The sequence below is a fragment of the Lissotriton vulgaris genome, chromosome 1_2 (genome assembly GCF_964263255.1).
Source record: "Lissotriton vulgaris chromosome 1_2, aLisVul1.2, whole genome shotgun sequence".
Lineage (NCBI taxonomy): Eukaryota > Metazoa > Chordata > Amphibia > Caudata > Salamandridae > Lissotriton > Lissotriton vulgaris.
Window position 1 is genome coordinate 19735541 of NC_141686.1, and position 27381 is coordinate 19762921.

At 47.9% G+C, this 27381-nt stretch overlaps 1 protein-coding gene across 2 annotated transcripts in view; it reads left to right on the forward strand.

Annotated features, from left to right (window-relative positions):
• Positions 1–27381, forward strand: part of FBLN1 (fibulin 1) — a 911174-nt gene that overhangs the window by 253270 nt on the left and 630523 nt on the right. For both annotated transcript variants that reach the window (XM_086952749.1, XM_086952748.1), the window contains exon 8: positions 4643–4780. In XM_086952749.1, the coding sequence (XP_086808875.1) occupies positions 4643–4780 (138 nt within the window). The remainder of the gene's footprint in view (positions 1–4642; positions 4781–27381) is intronic.

The window sequence follows — 27381 nt, forward strand, 5'->3', positions numbered from 1 at the left end:
ACTCTCCCACTTTCCCTAGAAGACGTGTGATTTTTTCTTACGTAGTAAGAAACCACTATTAAACATAACATTTATGAAGCTCTAGAGGAAGAGGTGTGGCACAGCGGCCAGGGCGGCTAACTCCGGAGCATGGGGCTCACTGTTAGAGCCCTGGCGGCAGGTTAGCCCAGCACCATGTGACTCTGGGCAATACCTCACTTAATCTTCCCGATGGCCCCCAGCGCCTTGACACCCTTAGGGTTAATTGTTAGCACTTTACAAATACCAGTATTTTCATCTGTTAACCAAAAATGATGAAGCTCTAGAAGTATGTCTGTTAACCAAAGGGGTAAAAAAAAATCTGAAGATGGCAACCACGCACAGAGGTGGTTCAGGGGTACATCTGATGTCTTAGGGTATGGGTGGGCACACCAACTGGTTGACAACTTAGAAAAAATCAAATGACTTTCCGAACCCAACCACTAGATGCCAAAATAATGCACAGCTTCTAATACTACTCTTACAGGTATGTAACCATTTGGTTCGATCACATTTGTGAGGAGAAGGCATTTGTTCTCTGTACTTTCTCATTCTTAGCTTGATGTCATCTTGTACTGCTTTAGTCCTGAAAAGTTGCTTGTGAGTGCACCCATTACAGGAGTTTCTGGTCTGGAAGTGGTCATAAGCGACTGGGAAGTGAGAGCATCTAACTGAAGTGCAGCCTGGAGTTGATTGCAAACTCCAATGGTGGATCAACAAAAACTTGTTATTGGCATGTCTTTTCTTTGACTCTTAGCTGCAAATGATCATCACCACAGACCCGTTTCTTATGGGGTGGGCAGTACATCCGGACAGCCTAACATCTCAGAAAAGGGTGCTTTAATTGTTTGCTATAGGGTGGAAAATGCATGTTGCCTGCTACTAAATGCCCAACCCTTAGGAACAACACCATTTTGCTACTTAAAGGATATACAGGACGAACTGTTTTTGTTCATCTTGTGGTAAAGGCCATCAATAGAAGAGTCTTGTTTCTAGTGACAGATGGGAGATGATTTATGAGCAAGGTCTCTGCTGCCCATCCCTACTGTGACAGCCACAGCGCAGTGTTTGGTAACTGATTGGCTGCTTATGTCAGTGTTTACCAACACTGTCCCTCACCAGCGGCATCACAAGGGATGAGAGTGGGGAGGGAAGAAAGGTTAAAAAGCCAAATCTCCTATTTCCAGGGCCCCGCTATCCTTCAGCAAATTTATTTATAGATTGTTAATTACAAAGAACCTTCCATCTTCAATAATAAGGAGGGAGCTTGTGTGACAAGATCACTAGATGACACAAGATGCCATGTTTTCTCTTTGCCTGGAGTAATTTATTGCTTAATACTTAGTGACTAGTGCTTAAGGCATCTGACAGAAATGAAGAAACAGCCAGTGGGACCAGCGTTACGTCTTGGCCTCACAAGAGACGCTAGTAAGCCTGCCCCTGAATGCCTTTGTCCTATGGGGTCTTTTGGGCTAGACCCCAAGTCTAGCAGCAAGGCTTTTCTTCTAATCAAAGGAAGAATGGAATCGCCAAACAGCTTTCACACCGCACAGGAGAGGAAAAGTATAGAAACGTATGCTAATGGATATCTTTTAGGCTACTATGAAATTTGTAACTGGGAGCAAAGTTCAGGTGCAAGGTTCAGAAAGTGGATAAAAGGCTGTATCAATGCCAAAGGGATCTGGATTGCCAGTGTGGTGGTACAGAAGCCTTAGTTCTTTGAGAATGTAGGCAATAAAACAAAAACTATCTTCTCCAAGTTTCACTGCGAGGTCACACAGCAAGCACCCAGGAGGGGAAAATAAAGTACTATTTTGGAATAATATTTTCTTGACAAAGAAAAGAAGCTATCCAAGATGTATCCCCTCTGTCACTTTATTGCAGTTTATACAACTTGCATCAATAAGCAGGCAATGAGGGGTTATCCTTCTGCATGTACTACTTTGCTACTTAAACTGGGTGAAAATATACAATAACCTCGGTGTAAGAGAGCTGGTATCATCATGTTCAAAATCACACCAAACATGTATTTAAAAATTCTAGTGTTATTTATAGCGTCCTACATGTTGGGGATTTAAAAAAATGCTGTGTGTCAATGCAAAGCTGCCGCTGGGCTCTTCTGGATTGGGTTGTCAAGAGACTTTAGAGGTGCAAGAGACAATTGTTTGTGAGGAGTCAATGTACCAATGCCTATGTTGAATACAGCTAACTTTGTAAGCATTTTATGTTAATTAAGATTAAGAATAAATTGTAGTGGACTGAGACAAGAGGAACTGTGTCCGAACAGTACCTGCCCCCTGTTTAGCAAGTTCTCAATGGAAAAGGCAATACTCCCTTGTGCAATCCTTCTGCAAAATAGTCAAAAACAGAATTGGCTGTTTTCTTCAATTTTGCTCTCCAGTGGCAGATTGTTGGTGGGTAAAACTTTGCCAACTTTGCGAAATTTAGGGCACTGAGGGAGCTTAAAAAAAAGTCGTGGGTCAGTGCAAGCAAAGTGCACAACTTTGAATACCCTAGGATCTGTTCTACTATCCCCGTCCATGCAGGTGGGCTATCCCCTGAACCTCTAATCTCCTTCCAAATAAACTGTGGGCACTTGAGCTACAACCCAATTAAAAGTGCAAGAGCAGAGCCCAGTTCATATATTAATTATCAATCACGGGTACATGTTTAAATATTATAGCTACTATGTTGGCATTCTGCAGCTAATACCTCCTTTTTGGGCTATGATTCTGGCAGTACACTTGCTTGAGGAAAGCTGATTTGTAGTAAGTAAATTATGATGGAATGTACTTCTTTTAGTGTCAAACAGTTTTTGAAAATGATGTTTTATTAAAATGTTCTACTGGAATTTAAAAAATAGTTTAATATTTAGAAAGCTAGACCATTTAAGCTGATTATATGAAGGACCTAATTTAAATGAAGGACCTAATTTAAATAGAAAAAGATGCAAATTTATATTGGGACTAACTTGGACCCGAAACATGGTTTTCAATGAAAGCGAAAATCTGTGTTGTCTGAGTAGTTTGGAAATGTTAAATGGTGTTTCACTTTATGAACAATACGGGAAGAATTTTGTTACGATATAGGTACAGGATTCCCAACTGAAATCAACAAGAAACATTACGACCTGCAAAGGGAAGACTGGCTTGGTAAGGAGCACAGTAGGCAGGCACATAAGTAGAACAGAGCCAGTCTCCGGTTTCTCCATATGACTAATGATCACTTTTGTTACAGCATTGTAATGTATAAAGGACCAAATAGCTGAAAAAGGGATGACTGTTAGAGCACTGGATTTAAAGTTTATGATCTAGGCAGTTATGAATTATAATTCCTCAAATGCAATAATTTGACTTGGCTCTCTACTTCTGTGTATGTTCAGTCAGTTTGTGCAGAATTTCACAGCATTCTAATCTTGGCAAACTTACAAATATTTTTCATGACCGCCACAGCTAGTCCTGCAGTGGAGAAGGACAATTATGAGGAAGAGCTGTGGAATACAAGGTATAGTTTAACATAAAAATATGGCTCTTCTATTTAGATGGGTTTAGCATTAAACCTAAGACAAACGCTTTACTGAATACAAGGAAAAAAGAAGACCGAAGTAGCCCCAAATGCTTATACAATCTGAAGGACACAATAGTGGAAGCTAATGTTGCAATAAAACAGAAGAGGTGGACCAACGACAATATACTAAGAAACATCCACAGCAAGGGGTTTGGTGTTGATGTAGAAGTTCCTAGGTTGTCACAACTAAATGAAAGAACCAGAACCCGCAGCTTGTCTGTGCTGAAGATTAAATAAGGAGCAAACGAGAGAATAAAAAAGTGAACAATGGTCTAAATTTTAACAAATGCATCTTATTTTATTTATAAAATAATTCTTATTGGCATTTTCAAAAAATAACAGTACAGTAGCAACTATTGCGAGTGTATCGTAACATCCATTAAGTATACATCTTGTCATGGAGTACAGTAACATCTGCATACATGTCACACCAGATATTGTCAAGCAGGATATGATTACTAACAAATGATTCTTATAAGAGGAAAAATAGAGCTGTTTTACTTGATAGAAAAAGAGATTATTTGGATACATGAAAGGAAAGTATACAAAATGCAATACAATATTATAGTTGTATTATAAAAATGGATTGAAATGCTTCAAGAAAGTGCGCTATCATTATCTGTTGTTTGTTTTCATCATGTTAATTATTTACTTACGAATATTTATGTTCGTGGTGCTATACAACTGTGTTGCCACAAAGTAAATGTACTCATTGTAAGCCCCTTTGAAAGCTGACATTTTCAGTCCACTTCACGTCTTCCCGCATATATTAAGACTACAGCTTGATGTCCAACACTGTATCCGAAATTGTAAAATCCCTAAGCCACATGTGGTCTTCTCGGGAGCCATCCAATTGTATCATACCAGAGTTAGCCATTTCATCACTCGCTTGCCAAATTATGTTTGCTTGTATGTCAGGAACTGTATACAATACCATTTTCATATGAAAAATATTGTAGTATTTGTACAGAAAAAATATGACTTCCTAATTAGAGATTGAAATGATATAAAAACAATAACCTTTAATATGTTGCCTTTTTTTTTTTAAACCTTTCAGATATTGATGAATGTGCCTCAGGCATTCATAACTGCCCTGCAAATTTTGCCTGTCAGAACACCCATGGATCCTTCCGTTGCTTGCCCAAACAACTGTGCGGCATTGGATTCATACAAGATGCCCAGGGCCAATGTATTGGTAAGGGGTTTATTATTATTATTGTTATTTGTGTGTGTCATTAATGTTACTATATCTTCACAGGTCTACTAAGGTTATCCTACAGTCCTTTTAGGAGCCATCTACAAGGGAGAACTGAAGAGACTTGGGTTCGTATTTAGAGTATAGCAGACAGATATTCCATCATAAGTGCATTAAAGCCTATATTCCTTTTTGTGCTGGAATACCCAGTCAGCCAGGCTCTAATAAGGTCCTTGGAGTTAAACTAGTGAAAGACCTGTCTTCAAGATACTGCTTCATCAGCAGGAAGGTTTTTCGTGGTGGCTTATATTTTGGCATCTCTTCTTTTTACCGTTCTTTCCAATATTCTTTCTGCACATGCATGTTGCTAATATATTCCTCCGGACAGCCCTTTAGCGTAGATGCGCACAGATTTTACCATAAGCCAAATTAGCTTATTTTTCAGCCATTGAATAGGCCACCGATGGATTATACTAGGGGTCTCCAACCTTTTCTGTAATAGGAGCTACGTATGTTTAATAAAGATCATCCTGAGCTAATAATTTTATTAGTGTTGTATTAATGATCACATCAGACAAGATTACATGACTTGCCAATATATACATGAGATTTCTAGCAGTGATCCTCTAAGTGCATCAGGTAGGGCTGCCAACAGTAGGGTAAATAAAAAATGCTTTGTCAATTTTGAATGCCTCTAAATGGGTAATAGATAACAGAGAAAAAACACTATATACACCTACAGTCTCATGCTTGTGTGCGCAATGTTTAAAGAATAGCCATAGTTTAACTCTTAACTAACAAAATGTGTTATAACACAGGGGAAGGCATGCCTTAAGGATAAGACCCCTCACTCACCCGAAGGTGACATGCTTCTTCATATGGGTCCTCCTTACCAGAGGGGAAAACCTAGTCACCACTGGGAGCTACTACTTCGAAGTTTAAGGAAGGAGCTCAGAGATGTTTTGAGTTTATAGGGAGTAGGATGGTAATCCCATATGTGTAATGACGGGTTCTAGTGAGGTTTTTTGCAGCGCTGTGTGAAGGAAGGGTGTGAATTAAAACTGCCTAGATAGAATCACCAATTGACTTTATTAATGTGTTCTACCTGACAGGATTAAAATGTAACAGCACAGTGGTATGGATATAAACCACTGTCAATAGTAGGTCGACATGTTTCAGCCTATTGATCAATTTATGTATCATCGGCTTTCTTCCGCACCAGATATTTACAATGCTGCTGCAGTTAATGTGAAATAATAATAGAAATTAATTTTAATACACCAACAGTACTTCTGCTCAATTCTTTTGCTTGTGTCAGGTCATACTCTGGGTATCTGTGGAAAAAACACAAGATGCTGTGGCGGTTTATAGGAGAGGAGGAGAGAAGAGAGAATATAAAAGATAGGGCAGTTCAAACCATTTGTAATTTAATCCCATGTTAAACTGTACATTGTGCTTTGTCACTATGTCACAATTAAGTATTTCCTTATAACTGTTTATAAGCATTATGGACTTACTCACAAAAGTTGGATAACCCAGCCTCACCTCTACCTGTCAGGCTGCTCAGGAGGGAGGCCCCGCTCTGCAGGAAAAGAAAAGGCACAGTAGTAATTGCTGACTACACTGCCTTTTATCTAAAAATCTAATTCCTCTGCTAGACAGAGGGACATAGACATGACGAGGCTATGAAAAAAGCGAGGTCAGTGTATACATTCAGGGCAGGGAGTGTACATAAGATGTCAGTTTGTCAAATAAGAGGTTTGAGAAAGTTAACTTGATCATAAAATATGGTGATAAAGCTAGGCTATGCTCCATCTGATTTGAAAGAATATGAATCCCATGTTTATGTAAAAGGAGAGTTATCAAGAAGAAATGCTTTCCTGGGCTAGGTGACCTACCTGTCCGTCGGTACCTCTTCGCGGAAATGAGCTTGCCCCGGGAGGTACCGAACGGCACGTCTGCTCGTGTTTAAATATTAATTGCGTACTGCTGTGCAGGAGGACGGGTCCTGTTTCACGGCCGTCTATTCTATTGCCTGCGTGATACTAGGTTAATGCGCATATTCAGGTATTCGACACTGCTTACTAGCGCATGGACGGTTCTGTTGCTCTTGGCCGTCTAGTCTATTACATGCGCGGTACTTCGTAAATGCGTATGTGCGAGCATTCAACACTATTTTCTAGCGCATACGCTTTATCGTTCGAGATTACCACTACTTCCCTTGCTTCTGCGCAAGAGATATTTCGTTATTTGGCAATACTGCATCCTGGAAATGGCTTATTTGAGGAATAGTGGCATAAAACATTTACCATTTGTTGTTAAGAAAAGTGAGTCTGTATTTAAGTATAGGTATATTACCCTATGTGGCTTATGGATTGGGTCTGTATAGTAGGTTACTCAAAACATTTCTTTCTAGCGCTAGCGCTAGTGCTAGTCGTTCGAAGTTGCCATTGTTCCCCTAACTATTGCGCTTGGGATATTAAATTTCTTAAATGATACTGCACAATGGGTTTCACTTCTTAGAGAAAAAGTTGCATAAACATACCGTATTTTCCGGCGTATAAGACTACTTTTTGACCCCTTAAAATGTTCTGGAAAGTCGGGGTCATCTTATACACCGGGTGCCAAATTTTAGGGTATTTATTCATGCACTTTTATATAGCGCGGACTTTACCCGAAGGTGTCAGACCGCTTTACAATAGGAAATGGTGCTTTACAGGAGGAAAAAGTAACGTGTGTGCAAGAAGAGGACTTAGTGCTGGTCTATCCCCGCTCTGTTCTAGACTTTGGTACAGCAGGACTTCACAAGGACAAAAACTGTTTAAACTGCCTAAAACCTCTCTCACTGCGCCGTCTCCATACAGTGTGGCAGGGCCCCTTGGTTCTTTCTAATGTGCTGTTCACATGTGCCAGAAGTGCTTAGTGGCTTTCACATACACTGACAACCCCTTGCCTCACATTGGCCGCAAATTGTTCTCACAGCCTCAGATTGCCTGCACAGCCGTTGGCTCTCGAGCTGTGGGCGTATTGTATACTACTCACCAAACCAGCAGACTCCTACAGCCACTGACTGCTTCTCACAGGTGCTGACTTACACAGCACTCACTCACTAGCATTGGCATCAACTCCCTCTTGTGTCCTCTCACAGCCACCGCCTGACTCACATGGGCATTCAATGCTGCTAAGTGACTGTAACAGAAACAGACCGGCAGTCACTGCATCACCTGTGCAACAAGTGAATGAATATTGACACTTGCTGTGAGTTTTTTGAAGAAATGGCTATGCAGGACTGCGTGGACTGCGTTGGAAGTGGGGGTAGTCTTATACGGCGAGTATAGCACGAAATCTACATTTTATCAAGAAAAGTAGGGGGTCGTCTTATACGCCGGGTCGTCTTATACGCCGGAAAATACGGTATTATCCTTTTTGGCTAAGGTTATTAAGGATAATTAAGGTCAAGATACCTGCAGTAAGTTATGAAGGGCATTCATGTCTAAATGGGAACTTCATTTATTATCAGGCCCCTTGTAAGAGATTATGAATATGTTATGTAAGAGGTACTTGATCCCCTAGTATGACCAGTAGTGGCTCAGGGTGATAACACGGAGATCTCGAGGTATACCTATGATTTAATGTCCCAGAATAATCTTTACCATTGTGTTACACCTAGGGGGCATTCTCAATTAGTCACCAGATTGTGTTTAGTAAGAAAACGAATATGTGGATGTTATGGATTCTAAGAACCGTGTTTGTTGATAATACTGAGTTATAACCCTATACTAACCAATCCTTGGTTGCTATGAGTAGGCTCATGCAGGTATTCTCCTCATCCTGCGGCCCTTATCCACTTAGATTAGTCTATACTTGCCATGGACGACTGTGTTATCTATTGTTTCTTATTATTATGCTGTTCTTTCAGATTAGGGTCCAGGGTATTTCATAGTTTAGACCCTTGGTGTCTGTTCTCAATTTATATACCCACTGTTGTTCTTTACGGAACAGTAGTTTAGAGGGGTCCGTCATGTGTGGTGGGATCCAAGGTTTTTCTAACACCACCCATTTTAAGTCATTATCGGTATGGCCTTTTTCAAGAAAATGATTGGTCAGTTTTGTTGACCGTTTGCCACATCTAATAGTACTCTTATGTTCTTGAGTACGTATTTTGACTTTTCTAGTGGTCATACCAACATAGCGAAGTTGACACGGACACCAGATAAGGTAAATCAAGCATTCGCTATTACAGTTGGTATGTTTCGCAATTCTCCACAGACGTGACGTTCCGATATCCAGTTCTAAAAAAAATTCTGTTTGTGGGCAAACTGTGCAGGTACCACAGGGAAAATGGCCTACCACTGGGGGCAAATTCCACAATGTCGTCTGAGTTCTAGTGTTACTGACATTTTGTGGGCGAGTATGGACTAATTTGTCCCTCAGGTTGGCACTACGTTTGTATGCAAATAAAGGTCGGGGAAGTTCATTATTTGCTAAGGTCAGAAAAGCCAAGTGTTTGTTAATACTTTTTTTAACAGAGTTCGAGAAGCTGGAAAAAGTATTTACGAATGTCATTCTTTGGTTAGGTTCTTTTTGTGTTTTCTGCTCCAATAATGATTCTCTATTATTATTAGCAGCTCTTTTCTTAGAGTACAGAATGATGTGATCTGGATATTTCTTCACTTTGAGATCTTTTGTTAATCCCTTCGCATGTACTTTATAGAGCTCCAAGTTTGTACAATTAAGTCTTATGCGTAAAAACTGACCGAACGGTAAGTTCTCACGCAGAGCTCGTGGATGGTAACTCTGAAACGGCAGTAACGAGTTACATGCTGTAGGCTTACGGTATAACTCTGTTATCAGTTCTCCATGCATGTGTCGAATCAGTAGATCCAAGAATGGAAGTTTGATTCTGGAGAATTCCAGAGTGAAGCGTAAGAAGTCATTTTGGTTGTTAAGATATTCATGGAACATGTTTAGGGTTTCTTCCTCTCCTCGCCAAATGGCAAAAATGTCATCTATGTACCTTTTCCAGGTACGTAGATGACTGAAGAACGGATTACTTGGTGTCAATATTGTCTCCTGTTCTACTCTATGGACATACAAATTAGCCAAGCTAGGAGCACAAATACTGCCCATACAAGTGCCTGATATTTGGAGGCCCAGTGAGTCCTCCAATCTGAAAAAATTCTCTTTGAGTACCATTCTAGCACAAAACATCACAAAGTCGATGGGTGTGATACTCTCCCATGTTGTGTTTTTCTAGCATCCCTCTTATGGTGGTTAATGTCTCCTCTTGTGGAATGCACGTATAAAGCGATTCCACATCGAACGACACCAGCCAATCCTTTTCTGTGTCGAATGGGAGTTGTTAAATATCCGTTAAGAGGTGCTTAGTGTCTTGGATGAATGTGGGCATTTTGGACACCATAGGGCGTAGAAAAAATCTACAAAGCTGGATAGAGGCTCTAGTAAGGAGCCTATCCCCGAAATGATCGGTCTTCCCGGTGTTGGTCTAGTGGGTTTATGTATTTTTGGTAGCACATAAAAGTAGGGTATTGTTGGTGTAGTAGCTACCAGATATTGGGCTTCGTGATCCGTAATCCATTTCTTTTCCTTCGCTTCTTCTACCTTTTTACTAATCTCAGCCTTCAGACGTGTTGTAGGGTCTTGTTGTAGCCTTTTATATGATTTAGGGTCATCCAATTGGCGCAGGCATTCTTCTCGATATGTCTCTGTGTTGAGGAGCACCACTGCTCCCCCTTTATCTGCGGGTTTGATTATAATCTCGGAGTTATCCGCCAGACTTTTCAATGATGTTTTTTCAATTCTTGTGAGATTTTGGAATTGACTCGGGCAGTTGCTTATAATGTGTTCAAAATCATAGAGAACTGCTTCTTCAAAGGCAATGATACGTGCTGGAACCAGTTGAGTAGGAGGGTTGAAAGTAGATTTTGGGCGTAGTCCTGTGTTAGCAGGGGTCGTCTCTCCAGATTATTTATCTTTAAAGAATGCATTTAAGCGGATCTTTCTAGAAAAGGTCGCCAATTCCTGACGTGTTTGGAAGGCATCTCCTTTAAAGGTCGGCACATATCCAAGTCCTTTTTCCAAGACTTGGAGCTTAGATTCACTCGGAACATAAGAGCTGAGATTGACTATTATTTATCTGCAGCTGGTGGCCGTCTTCAGGAGCCTCCCTGTCCGAGCCTGCAACATCTTTTCCGAACCAAAGATCTTCATTGGGATCCACAGGGTCCCCGATGTCACCTTGGCACTCTGCACTTGGTTACCCTTGCGCTGGTGGTGCAGCTCCTGTGCTGATTGTGCCCCCTGCAGTGCTGATCTTTTTTTTTTTTTTAATTTATGAAAACCTTTATTGTGCATGAAGTAAATAACAAATACGGGCCCACAACCATCCGGCCGGCCACGAACTCTCATTTAGCACTATAGCTTGCAGTATGGCGACACAGTAATGCAGCAGAACCGCGGATATTCAGCAGAAGTAGAACTGGAAAACGTCGCATTACCGTGGCACAGGAGGAATGAAGGTTACATTTTAAGTTTTTTATGCAACTATTGAGTTCAGGTCGTGGTGTTCCGTACTAATAAAATAGGAAAATAAGAACAAGGTCCATGCAGGTGGGACACGACATTGGCTACAGTATCAAATCAATTCACATATCGATAATCAAGTCCCAGCCAGGCAGGATGGCCTCACAATATCCACGCTACAAGGTAGCACCCTACATCCCAATCGTATCTCCACGGCCACCCATCACCCAGCGTGCCTGAACATGGGCCAGGAGAAGGTAAAATCATAGAAGAAGTAAAAAACAGGTCCCATAGAAACTAACAAAAATGAAATATAACCCCCCACCCTACACACATGCAGAGGCTATGGCCTACCCCCCCCCTAGCAGCGTGCCTGTCGCCCTATAAACCCGAAATATAGTAAGAAAAGGAAAGCCGGAAGAAAGGGGAAGAGACAGCAAGAGAATGTAGAAAGAAGGAAAAAGAAAACAATAAGAAATGAAAAATTGTCACTCTTGAATATAGGGAGGAAGAAAAGAACAAGCTGATCTACCACTCCCAAAAGAAGGAGGCGGGGAGGAGCCCACACAGTAACCGATCTCCCGGAATCCCAGCCACCTGCAATCCCAACGCCTTGTGAAACAAATGGTCAGCGTCATGCGGAAGGGGAGGAACAATTCTGATGGAACAGGCAAAGGAAGCCAGGAACAGTCCCAACCCGATCCCCGCCCGCCCATGCATCCATCACACTAAGTAAAGCCTAGCCCTGGCCCGATCTGGGACGTCCCCCTGCGCCCGCCCACCCTGAGAAGCCTGAAACTGCGAGAAGAAGGGGAGAGCCCGCCCCCACAAGAACAAAGGGACAAAATGGCCACACTCGGCAATAGAGAAAAGTCCGAGGACTGAGTAAAATTCGCCAGTCCCAACCAAAGTCAATACTGAAATAAAGCAGCATGATGAAAGCCACAATACCACACATCACGGAAGATAATGACGTCCCCAAAAGATAAGCACAGTCAGGCAGGATAGGCAGACATCGTAGCAGCAGCCCCTGGAACTCCGTGGGAGAGGTTGCTCTCCGTGTTGGGGAGAGAGATACTGTAGCAATACACAGGCGGGAATTTTGTAGCTCGTTCTCCTGAACATCGCGAAGCTGCTGATCAGTTCCACACGTCCCCGGCAACAATGTTTCACTGACCGGGATCAGCGGAGGCTGTTTAGCAGAGCAGGGAGAGAGGATGGGCAGGATGTATTCCGATCCAGACAGGCAGCCATCGACCTTCTCCTCCAGCTGTAGCAAGTACGTGCGCCATTCACCCCGCAGTTCAGTTAGAGCCAGAAAAACAGAGGCGAGGGTAACTTGAGAGTGCTCCTCCATCACCTCCGTGGTATGAGCCTCGTCAGTCAAGTCAGCTCCCCAACGAGATGCAAGCCGGAACTGTCGGGCAGAAGCCAGGGCGCCACCCGCCATTACCACAGAGGAGCCGGCCATCATGGTCCCACCATCGAGCAAACAATGAGTCCAGGCAGAGCCGGCACCAGGAGAAAATGATCCGCTCCCCCGAGACAGGACAGGTCCGCAGTCGCAGGCTGCAGACAGTGGGGGGGGCTCTCTGCCGACCGGCACAGGAGAGGCGAGGCAGTGAAGGAGTTATGGCTGCTGAGGCGCCCCCGGCATGCAATAAGCAGTGAGTAGGTATCCTACCGCTTTTCACCGTGGGAAGGAGCAAGTCAGGTTTACGCGGCCAGCAGTCCCAGGCACCAAAGCGCCTAACGTGAAAGCCAATTCTCCAGTTGGCCAGCCCGGGATATTTGCGCTGCTCCAAGGTAATCGGCCCCTGTAGCCACGGCAGTCGCAGGCGGCACTGTGTGGAGCAGGTCCCGGGTCCAGGGCTAGGGTCGTCCCCTGCGCGGCTCTCTACGTTTCTCAGGCTGCCGGGCGGGTAGAAACACCGGAGGGACACCTCCGGAATCAGGAAACTTCCCCAGTCAATCCGCCGGTACACAGGTACAGGATAGGGAACAGGATTGTTGTGCGGGAAATAAGGGCTCAGGGAGCCGGGAGATCACACGTCCGTCTCCGCGGCCATCTTGGCTCCTCCCCCCTGCAGTGCTGATCTTAACCCCAGGAGCTTTGCTCCCATACTCGAGTGGCCTGCTCGTAAGCATTCTCTGACCGACGGCCTCCTTACCCCAATTGGCTAACATTGGGCACCTGCACCCTGCATCCGGCCCCCCCTCTTGCCGTTGGCGGTGCAGATTGAGTGTATAACTGGACCTGGGGTAATGTTGGTTCTAAACCCCCAAAACTGTTCTTTGAACACAAACAGATAACCTTCTTTTTTTTCCATAGGCACCAATGTGATATGTTGTTCCTACAAATGTTCTGTGTCGAGTTTAACTTTTGTATGAAAGAAAAGTAACTATATTGCAAACCTGAAAAAGTCTTACTTACCTTGTATTATAGGATCCATGGTGTGATAGCTAGGTCTAACACCATGAGTAGTCGATGTAATCCAAAAGTAACACAAAAATAATCAAAAGTAACATCCAGGTAAATTATTTCAGGTCTATTTTATTTTCAGGCAAAAACACATACCACAGATCCGTTTAAACACAGCGTTAAGCCTACAACCCTAAGCAGGGCCGGCCGCGGAATAATTTGGTGCCAGGGCCTTGAGGCCTGCACGGGAAAGGCAAATTGTTACACAGTGTTCTGCCTCAAACCCCACTGGGTCTGGCCGCATCTTCTGCTGTAAGCTGTACTACCTTCCGGACATTCAAAAAACCAAGACCCCTAAGATCGATTTCAAGAAACAGGCGGGCGACTAGCCCAAGATCTAAAGTCAGCCCAACAGGGCCCAGTAACTATAAGATTAGGAAATAGATGAAGAAGAAAAGGGAAATGGAGAGGAAAATTGAGATAGAGGACAGAAAAGAGCACAGCAAGAATGAAAGTAGTGTGCGCTGGGGGAGAAAGCAATGGAAGAGGCCTGAGGCAGCACCCACGTCCCAGGGGGTTTTACAGGAGAAATCTACCGGGGTCAGGGGAACAATGGTATCCTCAGAGACGCAGCGTTCTGAGCCTGGTAGACATGTGGCGTGCACGTTCTACAGTGCAGAGCGAATGGACTAGGGGCTGCCAAACTGCCTTAAAACGCGCGTCGCGTACTTGCAATCGCGCTGTAAAAAGCTCCATCGTGATGACATGCCAGAGCCGTACAAACCAGGCTGCTATTGGGGGGGGTTAATTTCTCTTCCGGTATAGGGCTATAAGCTGCTTAGCCGCTCCCAGCATCTGGAGCGCTAAAATCCAATCGCTTCGGGTGAGCGCCTTCAGGCTGGTAGGTTTGATGCCTATTAGGATTGTGCTCGTGGCTTCAGGCAGTGGAAACCCTAGTGCTCCCTTGATGTGGCTAAGGACCTCCTTCCAAAATATGGTCAACATTGGGCACGCCCACCAGACATGAATAAAATCCCCAGATGCAGACTCACACCTCCATCACAGGGTGGAGGAGATGGGGAACATCTTGTGAAGTCGCTGAGGTGTATAATACCATTGAGTCAGGAGTTTATCGGCATTCTCCCTCTGCGGGATGCTCCAGTGTACCTTGGGGATGTCCCTCCAAAGCCTATCCCACTGTGAAGGCTCAATGTCCATGCCAGATGCCAGCTGCTATTGGTGCTGGTATGGGTGAGAGGGCATAGTCAGTGGGTGCTGCAGAATCTGGTAGATCTGAGAAATCAGCCCTTTTGATCCCCAAAGAGAACGTGCCAACCTCTCGAATTGAGTAAAGTCGCGGATGGCCGCCTGGTACATTTCCCCCTCGGATTCCCAATGTCGCAGCTGAGCATCCTGCATTCTCGATTCTGATGGTTCGTGGAACTCCTCCCTATATTGGTCAAAGGTCTTAAGTGTGCCCCCCTCATACAAGTCGCAGAACACCCTGCAGTCCCCCTGCGTCCATTTGTCAAAGGCGCGGGTTCGATGGGCCGGCGGGAAGAGCTGGTTCCCCTCTATTGGGGTATTCGGGGAGGGAAACGTAGTAAGGAATCTGGACACAGCTATGTTATCTCATATCTCTAGGACTGTTCTCGTGGGCACCGCTATATAAGCGCTCCTAGATCGTGCCGCCCGGTGTAGCCATGCAAGATCCCAGATGGTTCGCCCCGTCACCGTTCGGTCCATATGCAGCCATCCCTTCTCACTCTCCCGCACCCCCCACTCCACCACAAAGCGAGGGTGCGAGGCCCAGAAATAGTCCACTAGATTAGGGCAGGCTAATCCCCCCCTATCCCGCGGTGTTATGAGGAGCTTCTGAGAGAATTGAGGCCGCTTCCCGCCCCAGATAAAGGATGTGAGCTCACGCTGCAGGCCTTGTATACAGTGGAGCGGGATAGAAGTGGGGAGACATTGGAACATATATACAATTTTAGGGCGGATCAACATCTTGATGGCATTGAGTCTCCCCAACCACAATAGCATCAGAGGTCTCCACCTCTGCAGGTCTTCAAGGACCGCTCTCCGACATTCCCGCCAGTTCACCGATGTCCATGTTTACAAAGAGGGGGTCAGCAGGAGGCCTAGATAGCGAATGTGCTGAGCAGCTCACTGATGGGGTACCAGGTCCTCTTCAGGGGGGTTTCTCCTCTCTCAGAATGGTAAGATTCAGGGCCCAAGACTTATTGTGGTTGATCTTGAGACATGAGGCCTTCTCCAAAAGGCATAGTACCGCGTGCCGTGCCAGGAGGGACTCTCCAAGGCCCGTGAGAGTGAGGATAAGATCGTCCGCAAAGAGCGCCACCTTGTTTTCCCGACTGCCATGGGGGATACCATGAATATCGGGTGCCCGATGAATCATCCCTGCTAGGGGTTCCACTGCAAGGGCTAACAGCAGGGGTGATAGGGACCAACCCTGCCTTGCCCCCCTATGGATAGAGAACGGCGCCGTAAGCTGACCATTAACCCGAATCCTGGCTTGCGGCCCTATATATGGGGCCATGATCCTCGTGATCATCTTTGGACCTAGCCCAAACTTATGCAGGACCGCCCGGAGGAAGGTCCAGTCCACCCGATCAAACGCCTTCTCCACGTCTAGCGATAGAAGGCAGGCTGGGAGCTTCCAATGAGGCGCTTTCCCCACAAGATGCGCAAGCTTACGCACATTGTCCGCTCCCTGCCAATTTCGGATGAAGCCGACCTGATCCGGGTCCACGAGCCCCGGCATATAGGGCTCTAGGCGTTTTGCGAGTAGTTTAGCATAACTTTTTAGATCAGTATTTAGTAGAGCTATGGGGTGGTTAGATGCACAGAGCGGGGTCCTTTTCCGGCTTTGGTATCAACGCTATCTCCGCCATGCCCATGTCAGAGGACGGTCCCTGTGCATCCGTAAAAGAATTAAACAGCCTCAGGAGGTAGGGTCGAAGCTGTGGTTGGAACATGCGATAGAAGGACAGGGGTATGCCATCCGGCCCCGGTGTTTTCCCCAAAGGAAGGTCCCTCACAGCTGCTGTTATCTTCTCCTAGATGATAGGGCCCTCCAGAGTCTTCGCATACAGAGGGTACAATGGTGTCCCCTCGTAACTATTCAAGACGGCCCCCACCAAGTCTGGGGACGGAGTCTCCCCCTTGTACAGGGCGGCATAGTAGTCCCGAAACGCCTCACATTTATCTCTCCTATAGATGACCCTGGTCCCATCCGACAGCTGGATATTGGCTATGTGGGCTTTAGCCACACACGCTCTCAGTCTCCCCGCCAGTAACCGGCCCACCTTATCCCCTTCCTCGAAATATCGCTGCTTCAACGCTAGCAAAGAGTGTTCTGCCTTGTTAGTACGCAAAGCCTGAGCTGCCCTCTCTGGTTGGCGAGCCACCGCCTGGACTATCCTCCAACTTACAAGCCTCGCGCCTCCGTGCAAACGAGAGAGAGGTGATTTGGCCTCGGATCGTGGCCTTAAAGGCATCCCACACCACAGGGAAGTGTGTCTCTGGAAGGTCGTTACTAGCAAAATAAGAGTCAATGGCTGCCCGGATGCTTTCAACTTCAGCTGCATCCCGGAGAATACTCTGCGGCAAGCACCACCGCGCCTCCCGGGCAGGGCAAGCGGCCGGGTACTGCAGGAGCAGCTCGATGTGGGCATATCCGACATGGAGACTCCAAGCACGTCACGCACCAGGGCGTGCGAGGTACATAAGTAATCTATGCGAGAGTACGAGTGGTGGCATGAGAACGAGTAGTCCCTCAACGCGGAGGAGTGGTAGCGCCACGCATCTATCGGCCTCAGCTCTGTTATCTGCTTGCGCAGCACCGAGGACATGGCCCGGTTCCGCTGAACGAGGTGTCGCTACAATCCGTCTCCGGGTCTCAAACTAAGTTGAAATCCGCTCCCATCACCAGTGAAGGGTCACCATATGGAACATGTTTCTGCAAAAGTGTCTGGAGATATCTATCCTGCATCTGGTTGGGCGCATAAACATTACACTGAGTAAACCGGCGCCTCCCGATCTCCACAGTAACTTTAAACACCCGTCCCCACTCCTAAAAGCCAGTCCTGCACAGTATCGCTACACCCGCCGTTTTAGTATCTACTGCAGCCCAAAATTGGAGAGAATATTTAGGGTGCACCATGTGCTTCACATCCGCTAGCAACAGGTGGGTTTCCTGCAGGAATATGATGTTGGGGTACTGCTGGAGAAGGTAGCGCCACATTTGCCTCTGTTTATTTGGGGAGTTCAGGCCCTTGACATTGAGCATTAAAATCTTTAAGGGACTAGGCAAGGTCGCAGTCATGTTAAGTGCCAAGCGGGGCCCAACCACGCCCCCCAACTCCGCCACTGCCTGGACATAGACACATAAAGGGGCCCCTCCACCCTTACCCACTCTGAAGACCGCAGCCACCGGATACCCCACCCATCACACACAGGTAGAAAAAGAGAGAGGAGGAGAAAGACAAGTAAGGAACCAGAAGAGGAAGAAGTGGTCAAGGATACCAAAGGCGGCCAACCGGGCCACACAGCAATGGGTGTCAACAAAGGCCAACAGGGCCACACTGTACTGTACCAGTCACAGAGCATCCTATACCCAAAGGTGCAGATGCACTAAGGGATGTCACTCACTTAGGAACAGCCTGGGGGAGTCCTGTAGTTGTCTCAAGGGCAAACAACAGTAGGATCCCAATGACCCCGCCACGCTGGCTTGGAGCTGGAATGCAGGTTTAGGGTTCCCTACATAGAACAGACCCAGGGAGGAGGGGACAGTATCAGCAGAGGTACAGGTCTCAAAACATTGCAAAGCACTGATCAGTTGATCATGGAGTGGAAGGGCGTGAAGGTGGCTCCTCCCGGTCCCCCTCAAGGGATCGAATGTGCGCTATGATGTCTTGTTTGGCCTGCGAGGCAGATCGCTCATCAAGAGGAGGGGAACAGCGGTGACCCTGTACTGTCGTCCAGGACGGGTTGGCTGGGACCTGCTCCCAGCGCCGTTGTCGAGAAGGGCTGGTCGGAGGCGACTCTGGTCGTCGTAGCAGCTGCGCCGCCTCCCGGTAGGACATTATTACTCTTCGCTTGTTTTCCCACTGAAAGATGAGGGCAAAAGGATGGCCCCATTGATAAGAGATGTCTAGGGCCCGCAGCTTCTCCGTCACTGCCTTTAAGGCTCGGCGTCTGCGCAGGGTGTTGGGTGCCAAGTCTTGAAACATCTGTATCCTGTGCCCCTCGTATCTGAGATCTGGCTTGTTCCTTGCCACCTTTAAAATAGCCTCCTTCTCGGTAAAGAAATGTACCCGTGTCAAGATGTCTGGGAGAAGTCCCGGTCTCCCCGCGGGCCCGAAAACCCGGTGGGCCCGGTCTATAGCCGGCGAGGAAGCGTCCTCATGCCCCCCAAACCTCATGGAGGAGTTGCGCCACATAGGTCATAATGTCCTTCCACCTCTGCTCTGATAGAAACCCCCCGAATACGGCAGTTGTTCCGGCGACTGCGGTTCTCCAAGTCCTCCTGCTTGACTTGTAGCTCTATGTTTTGTTCTTACAATGCTGCCAGGCGTGCCACAGTTGCTCCTGGTCCTCCGTGCGGGCGTCCACTGTTTTCTCTAGCCCATATACCCGATCCCCCAGGTCAGTGACTTCCTTCCGGAGTTCCCGCATGCAGGAGTGCACCTCCGATTGTAGGGAGCCAATTTCCATCTAAGTTCGGACATGAAGGAGGTCATAAATGCCTGGGTCACTGGCATCGAGTCTCCAGCGGCTTGCGGTGGCCCCGCAGCGGGCGTCAACGCTCCTGCTTTACCCCACATTGCCACAACCGAATTGTCCTTGGAGGCCGCCGCCTAGTCGGCTTTGCCCCCTTTGGAACATGTCATCGCCAGTTCCGTAGCGGCGGGCCGGCAGCCAAGCAGCGCACTCTGTACCTACCAGGAGCTGTGTGCCCGGGAGGGACCCCCGTCCAGCCCTCGTCACCGCAAGGTCTAACTAGCAGTGAGCAAGGAAGCAACTAGAGGACCAGATGCACACGGGCCCCCCCCCCCAGTTCTTTGTTCCAGACGCTTCCTGAATTTGTTGAGCCGTGCGGACTTGAGCTGCCAGAGAGAGAAGAATTGATTCCTTCCCTTGCTGTGTATTTTTCTACCAAGTGGGCACTTGAAGTGAGCACCTACTCAGAGGTACCCCCCGAGGGGTGTACTCCTACCCTGGATTTTGCAACCTCGGTGCACAGGGTCTGCATAATTTTGTCGGATCCCTGTAATTTGGCCCTTCTGTCCTGAGGAAGCCCATAGATACGTGTGGCTGTAACGCGGCCGCGACTGCGTCGACAGACATTCTGTGGAGGAGTCCGTTTCAATTGTTAATTTGTGCTATACTGTAGCATAAGCGCCAGTTGGAATAATCTTGTTGGGGTAATTAGTTTCCCTAGGTGCTGATACATAGGACTACCTGGTAGTGTAGCAGTGAAATTCAGGAATGCGCACATAGACATATAAGTGGTTTTTTTGTGTAATATTTTTGTCTTTTGTAGGGCTGTGTTTTTTGTGCAATTTGAGTGTAAATAGATATATGTGATGTATATGTTGTATATTGTATTATATGTAAAGATTGAGTACAAGTGAAGGTACTCTCGTTGTATATAATAATTTGTTGCTTGTTTTATGTGCTCCACCTAGTTGTTGATATCGCTATATATGTGACCTGAATTTGTGTATTCATTACTTCATAAAATTCATTTTTGGATATATCAAGGCTTTTAATTTAACCTTGATTATAAATAAATACTGAATCAATCCCTCTGTGCCTCTTTGTATTTATATACATCTTTTTGATGTCATGTGCTCATGTACATGAGGGTAATTTGGGCACAACCCCCCCCCTGTTTTTCCTAGTACCCCAGGACTCAAACAGCACCTCCCTGGAGGCCCCTATCCAACTCACCTCCCCGGAGACGAGACCACAAGAAGGACAATCTCAAGGACCACCCCCTCCCCTCCACCCCCGGGCAGTAAGCAAGCAAGTAGCTCAGTATGGCCAAAGAGTTTGTGTAAGTTAGTCCAAGGGTCGTGCTATCCACCCGCTCCACAGCATCTCCCCACCAACCTGGGCGCTTCGCTCTAGGCGCCTCCTCCCCCAATTCTGGCACTGTAAGGCACCCCTGAAGCCTTACCAGGACCAGGGCTAGCCCCCCAGCGACTTCACGAGACACAGAGTACACCAGTCCCCCACGCAACACAACAGAGGCAGACCAATTGGTAGGGGCCACTCAGCAGGAGGCCCGAAGGGGGGTTGCGCCGGTTCACGCCGCTCCTTGCTGTCTGATCTGGCCCATATCCACGCCACTCCAGCTCACCAGTCACAAGGGCAGCATCCACTGTACCTCCTCACACCATAAGGCACAGGCCCTCTCAGTGCCACCAGCGCACCACCTGACCGCCCCCAAACTCCTTTCAAGCCCCAGGGTAGCAGAGGCTAAGGAAGGGGGCCCCCGACGTTGCACCAGTTTCCGGGGACAACCGAACGTCGAGTTAGGGTCTCAAAATGGTGGCGCTCACCTGCAGTGCCTCCGGGGGCCCGCCACTTGCTTCAAGGCCCCAATGAGTCCAGCTGCACTTTACCTACAGTGGGCCCCAGCAACCCCACCAAGGAGAGACCCTGGGTCACTCAATCCTGCAAGATCAGCTGACCTCTGCCTCAGCAAAGCCGGTCGCCCTGAACCTCCAGTTCATGCCGCTCCTTGCTGTCTGATCTGGGACATATCCATGCCACTCCATCTCACCAGTCACAAGGGCAGCCTCCACTGGACCTCCTCACACCATAAGGCACAGGCCCTCTCAGTGCCACCAGCGCACCACCTGACCACCCCCAAACTCCTTTCAAGCCCCAGGGTAGCAGCACAGGCTAAGAAAGGGGATCCCACCGTACCACCAATCTCCGGGGACAACCGAACGTCGCGTTAGGGTATCAAAATGGTGGAGTCACCTGCAGTGCCTCCGGGGGCCCGCCACTTGCTTCAAGGCCCCAATGAGTCCAGCTGCACTTTGCCTACAGTGGGCCCCAGCAACCCACCAAAGAGAGACCCTGGGTCACTCAATCCTGCAATATCAGCTGACCTCTGCCTCAGCAAAGCCGGTCGCCCTGAACCTCCGGGGCGACCCGCGCTCAGAACCAAAATGGCAGCACGTTCACCCTGAATTGGGCACCCTCCGTCACCTGTGCCTGATGTCCCGGTCGCTCCAACTGCAGCTGCTCCACACCCCCCTAGCACGTCCTGAGGGTGTAATCCAGAGTCCGCTCACCCTCTGGGCACCGAGGCAGAGTAGGGGGGAATGTGAGTCTTCCCTGCACCAGGGGAGAATGATCAGCGGCTCTAGGCCTCCCCTGGCCGCAGTCCCAAAATGGCGACCAATGGTGTTGCTGCCTTGCGCTCTCCCCTGTCGTTGCGCAGTGGCCGGCCAGCAGCAGTTACTCGTAGGCAGTGGTCGGTCCCCCCCAGGCAGCAGTACACAGCAGGGCGAGGGACCGTGACTCGGGCACAAGCCTAAGGGAGCAGGAGCGCCAAGGGGCTTGAGTCTCCAGGCCTCTCAGCGCGATGAAGCCAAATATCAGGGGAAGCGCGCACCCAGTCTTGCCTCTCACCTCTGGTCCTGGTTGTCACGGTGCCCAGCAGCCCCAGGGAGCAGAGGCTGCCTGCCCCGCAATCATGAGGCCCACTGCCGAGACCTCTCCCGGATGCTCCACAGGGCTGGCCCGGCTCAGCTGCCCCTCCGCTATCTGCAGCAGCTCCAGCCCGGGTCACCGGGGGCACTCGCAAGCCCCCCAGCCGGAGCGCCAGCCACAGCTGATGAGCGAAGTCCCCGCCTCCGCAACTCTGCTCAATCTTCAATACGGCGAGAGAGATCACCAGTTCCGTCCGGGCCTCTGCCTCCCGGCTGGGTTTCCACTTCTCGGGCCCCAAGCTCTCTGCGACTGCCCGGGGGTCGCTGGCGGCTCCGCACTCGCTGCCTTCCGTTGATCACCAGATCGATCTCCGCCTCCCCCTCACTACATCCACCGGCGCAGATTCTCTCCCCGCCTCAGGGACGAGGGGACCCCCAGAGGCAGGCAGGTCACGGGATGGGTTCCACTGTGAAGTGCACAAAATGGCAGCTCCCGCCTCGGAACCGCTATGCACCCTCAGTCGTCTGCTCAGGGGGACGCCCCAAATCAAAAAGTCACTGCCCTCTAGCTCGCCTGGTCACTGCGGTCAGCGTCCACCCCCGGGTTGACAGTTTGCACACCCCAGTTCCGCTTTAATAGCTTCAAACGGTGGCGGGGGACCGGAGCTCCCAGGGAACACGTCTCACTGCATCGCCAGTCAGACCACGCCCCCCCCAACATCCACGTAATTTAAACTATTTTTAAAGCACATACACACCTGTAACAATTGCAAATCCATTCCCAATTGTCTTACCTTGTAAAGTCTTCTAATTACGAGTATATTTTACCTACCTGTGCCAAGTCCTGCTTGGTTCTGGGAATAAAACATATGTATACCTTTTTTATACTTACCTAATTGGTCTGGATTTAGTCTCTGAGTGTGTGCCATCAGTGAGTAGCCTCTTGGGTGAATGAATACAATAAATTCTTCCCTCTGGATAACCCTAACTGCTCGCCCATACTTAGCACTTGTCTAATTTAGCCTCATGTTAGTACTTGTCTAATTTAGCCTGTGTTATACCTCTGGGGACTCCCTGGACTCTGTGCACACTATACCTCACTTTGGTATAGTATATACAGAGCAAGCTTCCTATAAGTGGTGACAGGACTTTTGAGGAACCTGAGAGGTCTTCGATGGAAATCAAACCCTATGGCCAAAGTGGGCTAAGGAGTAGCCCCAGGAAGTCCCTGTTGACTGCCCAGAATCTTTTGCAGCGTGAATCTTTCTGGATTCACTATGCTGTGCATTATTCCACCATCTAGTGGTTGAGTCCGGAATTGTAGTCTTTTTTTTCTTTTTTTTTTTTGGGCCCTGGTGGGTGTCGACATACTACCATTTGGTGTCCTTCATGATGTCAACGCGCTTCCTCCAGAAGCTCCCACCTTTGGTCGCCATCTTTAGATTCTTTTTTCCGCCATTTGGTCTGGATTCTCACCGAAGAGTTCCAGAGATTTGGAGAGAGAATCGACAAGAAATAACAGAAAATCACCGAAAGCAACATTTCAACACACCCGACTACAGGTCAGGTAACCGGGACAACAAAGGAGGATTACACACGAAATTTCGACGTTCAGTGGAAAATGCGCACACAGGGGGCTCCCTGAGCGCGAGGGATGGACAAGACACCATTCAAATTCTGCCACAATTGCCACCATGAATACGCTCAGAAGGACCAGCATCCAGTCTGCAACCTCTGCCTGCTGCTCGACCATAACAGCAAGGACTGCAACGTGTGTTTGGTGTTCACACCAAAGACCCTCAGAGTAAGATAAAGACAGAGAAGGGCAAACTACACCATGTAGGGGCAGGGGCCACCTCCATCGCTCTGAGACTTGGGCCTCTCCAGTGCAGAAGAGGACAACATCACTGAAGGAGCGCATAGTCGTTGAGGTTGAAAAGAAAACGTTGAAGGGGGTAAGAGAGCCGTCAACCTCTAGACACTAGACCGACACTCATAAGAGTGAAGTCGAGTCCTCGAAGGGAGCATTGCCGTCGAAACACTCGGCAAAAGCAACAGCACCCAAGGACAAGCAGCCCAGCAGATCCTTAGAAAAGGACTCCCAGATGGCGAAAACCCAAGACAAACAAAGGTCGTCGTAGGCAGCCCTCGAAAAGGGCACCTCGATGCAGAGAAAAGAAGGGTTAACAGCAAATTCGACGTCGAGGACCTCGAAGTGAAGTGCTCAAACTCTCAACGCCAACAAGCAGCCGAGATGGAGAGGAAGAAATGGACGCTTGAGGCGAAATGGCTAGCGTCCTGCAACGAAAAAAGGACTTCGATGAGATGACGAGCCAGTACACCATCCCACCGAAGCCCGAAGCCGAATGGGGATGACAAGGACCCTGAGCCGCTGAAAATGCCGGAACTGATCAAGGAACGGGAGGAAGAGGCCCTGTATTACTTCAAGGGCGAAGGCGAGGAGGTTCAGCAAACCTACCAGGACTCGATGTCCTCTGAGTTGCAAGACTTGGAGTGGCATGACATCGACACCGAAATACCGGAAGAAGGAGTAGACCCGTATTCTTCGAGGCCTTTACCAGTGGACGATATAGGTATCTATAATTTGGTGGTAGAAAAGGCTGCAGAGACATATGGAGTGAAGTTGGAGGGGGAGAAGCCCTATGCTTGCTATCTCCTAGAGACTCTGCTACCTTCACAAACAAGACGTCCGTTCCTGTCCATGCTCCCTAGTATGCTGGGCCAGGGCAGGGAGGCCTTCAGGGAGCCAGCTGTATGTATATCAGTGACCCAGAGGACCGACAAAAAGTACAAACATTCCTCAAAGGACCCTGCATACATTCAGGGATCAGTACCAGCGGATTCAATAATAACAGCAACGGCTAGGAAAAGGGCCATTGTTCTCACGAATGCCGGACCACCACCAGACATGGAGAGTAGGAGAATGCACCTCACGGAGATTAAAGTGGAACGGAGTGCGCAATTCAATGGCGCATCGCAAACTCCAACGCCCTAATCAACAGGCACGCATACCGGCACTGGGAGGAGGTGGGGCAATTCCTGAAGCATCTACCAGAACAGTACCAGCAAAGGGCAGGCCTCTTGGTAGAGGAAGGGAAAAACATGGCTAACACATGTTTGAAGTCGTACCTGGATGTTGCGGAGACATCCAGCAGCAGATTATGATTGGGGTGACAGAGAGAAGGCACGCATGGCTTAGGATTTCAGGCTTCAAGCCTGGAGTACAGAACAGCATCATTAAACTACCCTTCAACGAGATCAACTTTTTGGAACACCAGTTGACGACAAGTCAACTCAGCTCAAAAAGGACAACGAGACAGCAAGGTCCATAGGAGCACTGCAGTTCAGAGGGATGAGAAGGGGTACACCCTCAAGAAGACCAGCAGGTAGGAGAAGCAACCAACCTGGTACACTGCACCAAGCCTTCCAACAAGATTATCAAGGAAACAGCCAGGCCCAGCAGCAGCAGGGACAGCAGCAGCAAAACTGGCAGTACCAGCCACGAGGCCAGTCCTTTCGAGGGCGCTTAAATGGACAAGGACAGGCACAGAGAGGAGGGCAACAAGCCACCTCCAAGTAACTTTGCCGTAAGGCAAACACCCACCCAGACAACACCTCTAAGGGGCCATCAAAACAGAAGACAAAACCAAAAACTGATTTTACAAGACCAACAGTTCCTCAAACATGTAACACCAGTAGAAGGGAGGATACAGGACTTCCTCCAGGAATGGAAGAAGGTCACAATGGACAAATGGATACTAAACCTCATACAATACGGCTAGTGTATAGAGCTAGAAAAACAACCTCCAAACAAGAGACCAAACAAGGTGCACTCGGCAAAGGAACTTTCGCTCATGCTACTAGAGGTGCAGGAACTGCTCAGCAAGGAGGCAATAGAGATAGTGCCGTACAAGGAAAGAAACAAGGGGGTTTACTCCAAATACTTCCTTGTACCAAAAGTGAACGAAACGCTAAGACCTGTTCTGGATCTAAGGTTCTTAAACAAGTTTATAAGGACACAAAGATTCAAAATGACATCTCTGCAAGAAGTAATACTCCAGATTCAAGAGGGGGATTACATGGCAACTATAGACTTAGACGTGTACTTACACATCCCCATCAACAAAAAACACAAACGCCTACTAAGGTTTGTGATCAACCAAACTCACTACCAGTTCACAGTGTTGGCATTTGTACTCAAATCTGCACCAAGGGTGTTTACAAAATGCCTAGCAGCGGTAGCAGCGCACCCAAGGAGGCAAGGAATACATATATACCTCTACCTCGACAACTGGCTCGTAAAAGCAAGCTCTTACAGCCAATGCAAACAACCCATCCAGCAGGTCATACAAACGCTAATCTGACTGGGGTTCTAAATCCATTGGGGAAAGTCTTCAATAGAACCGGAACATGTGCAGATATTCATAGGGGCAGAGATCAACACCATACAATGCAAGGTGTCCCCCAGCACAAAAAGAACTTTGGCAATACTGAAGGAGACACGTCTTTACCACAGGGGGCAAGCTCTGACAGTGAGCAAACTAATGGGAATGATGGCGTCATGCATACACCTGGTCCCAAATATTCGTCTCCACCTGAGACCGTTTCAAGGATGGATACGGCAGCAATGGTCACAGGCAACAGGAAGTTGGGAAGATCTAGTGGTTGTCACATGAAGTGCTTCAGGAAATAGCGTGGTGGAACAAGGAAAACATATTACAGGGAAAACCATTCACACAGCCAACTCTGACAGTGACCATCACAACAGAGGCCTCCCAGCTTGGATGGGATGCGCACATGGACAGACTCAAGGTGAGGAGGTTATGATCGCAGCAGAATGCGGTCAAACACATCAACTACCTAGAGCTAAAAACGGTGTTCTTAGCCTTAAAAGCCTTACAGAAGGAGCTCTATGGAAA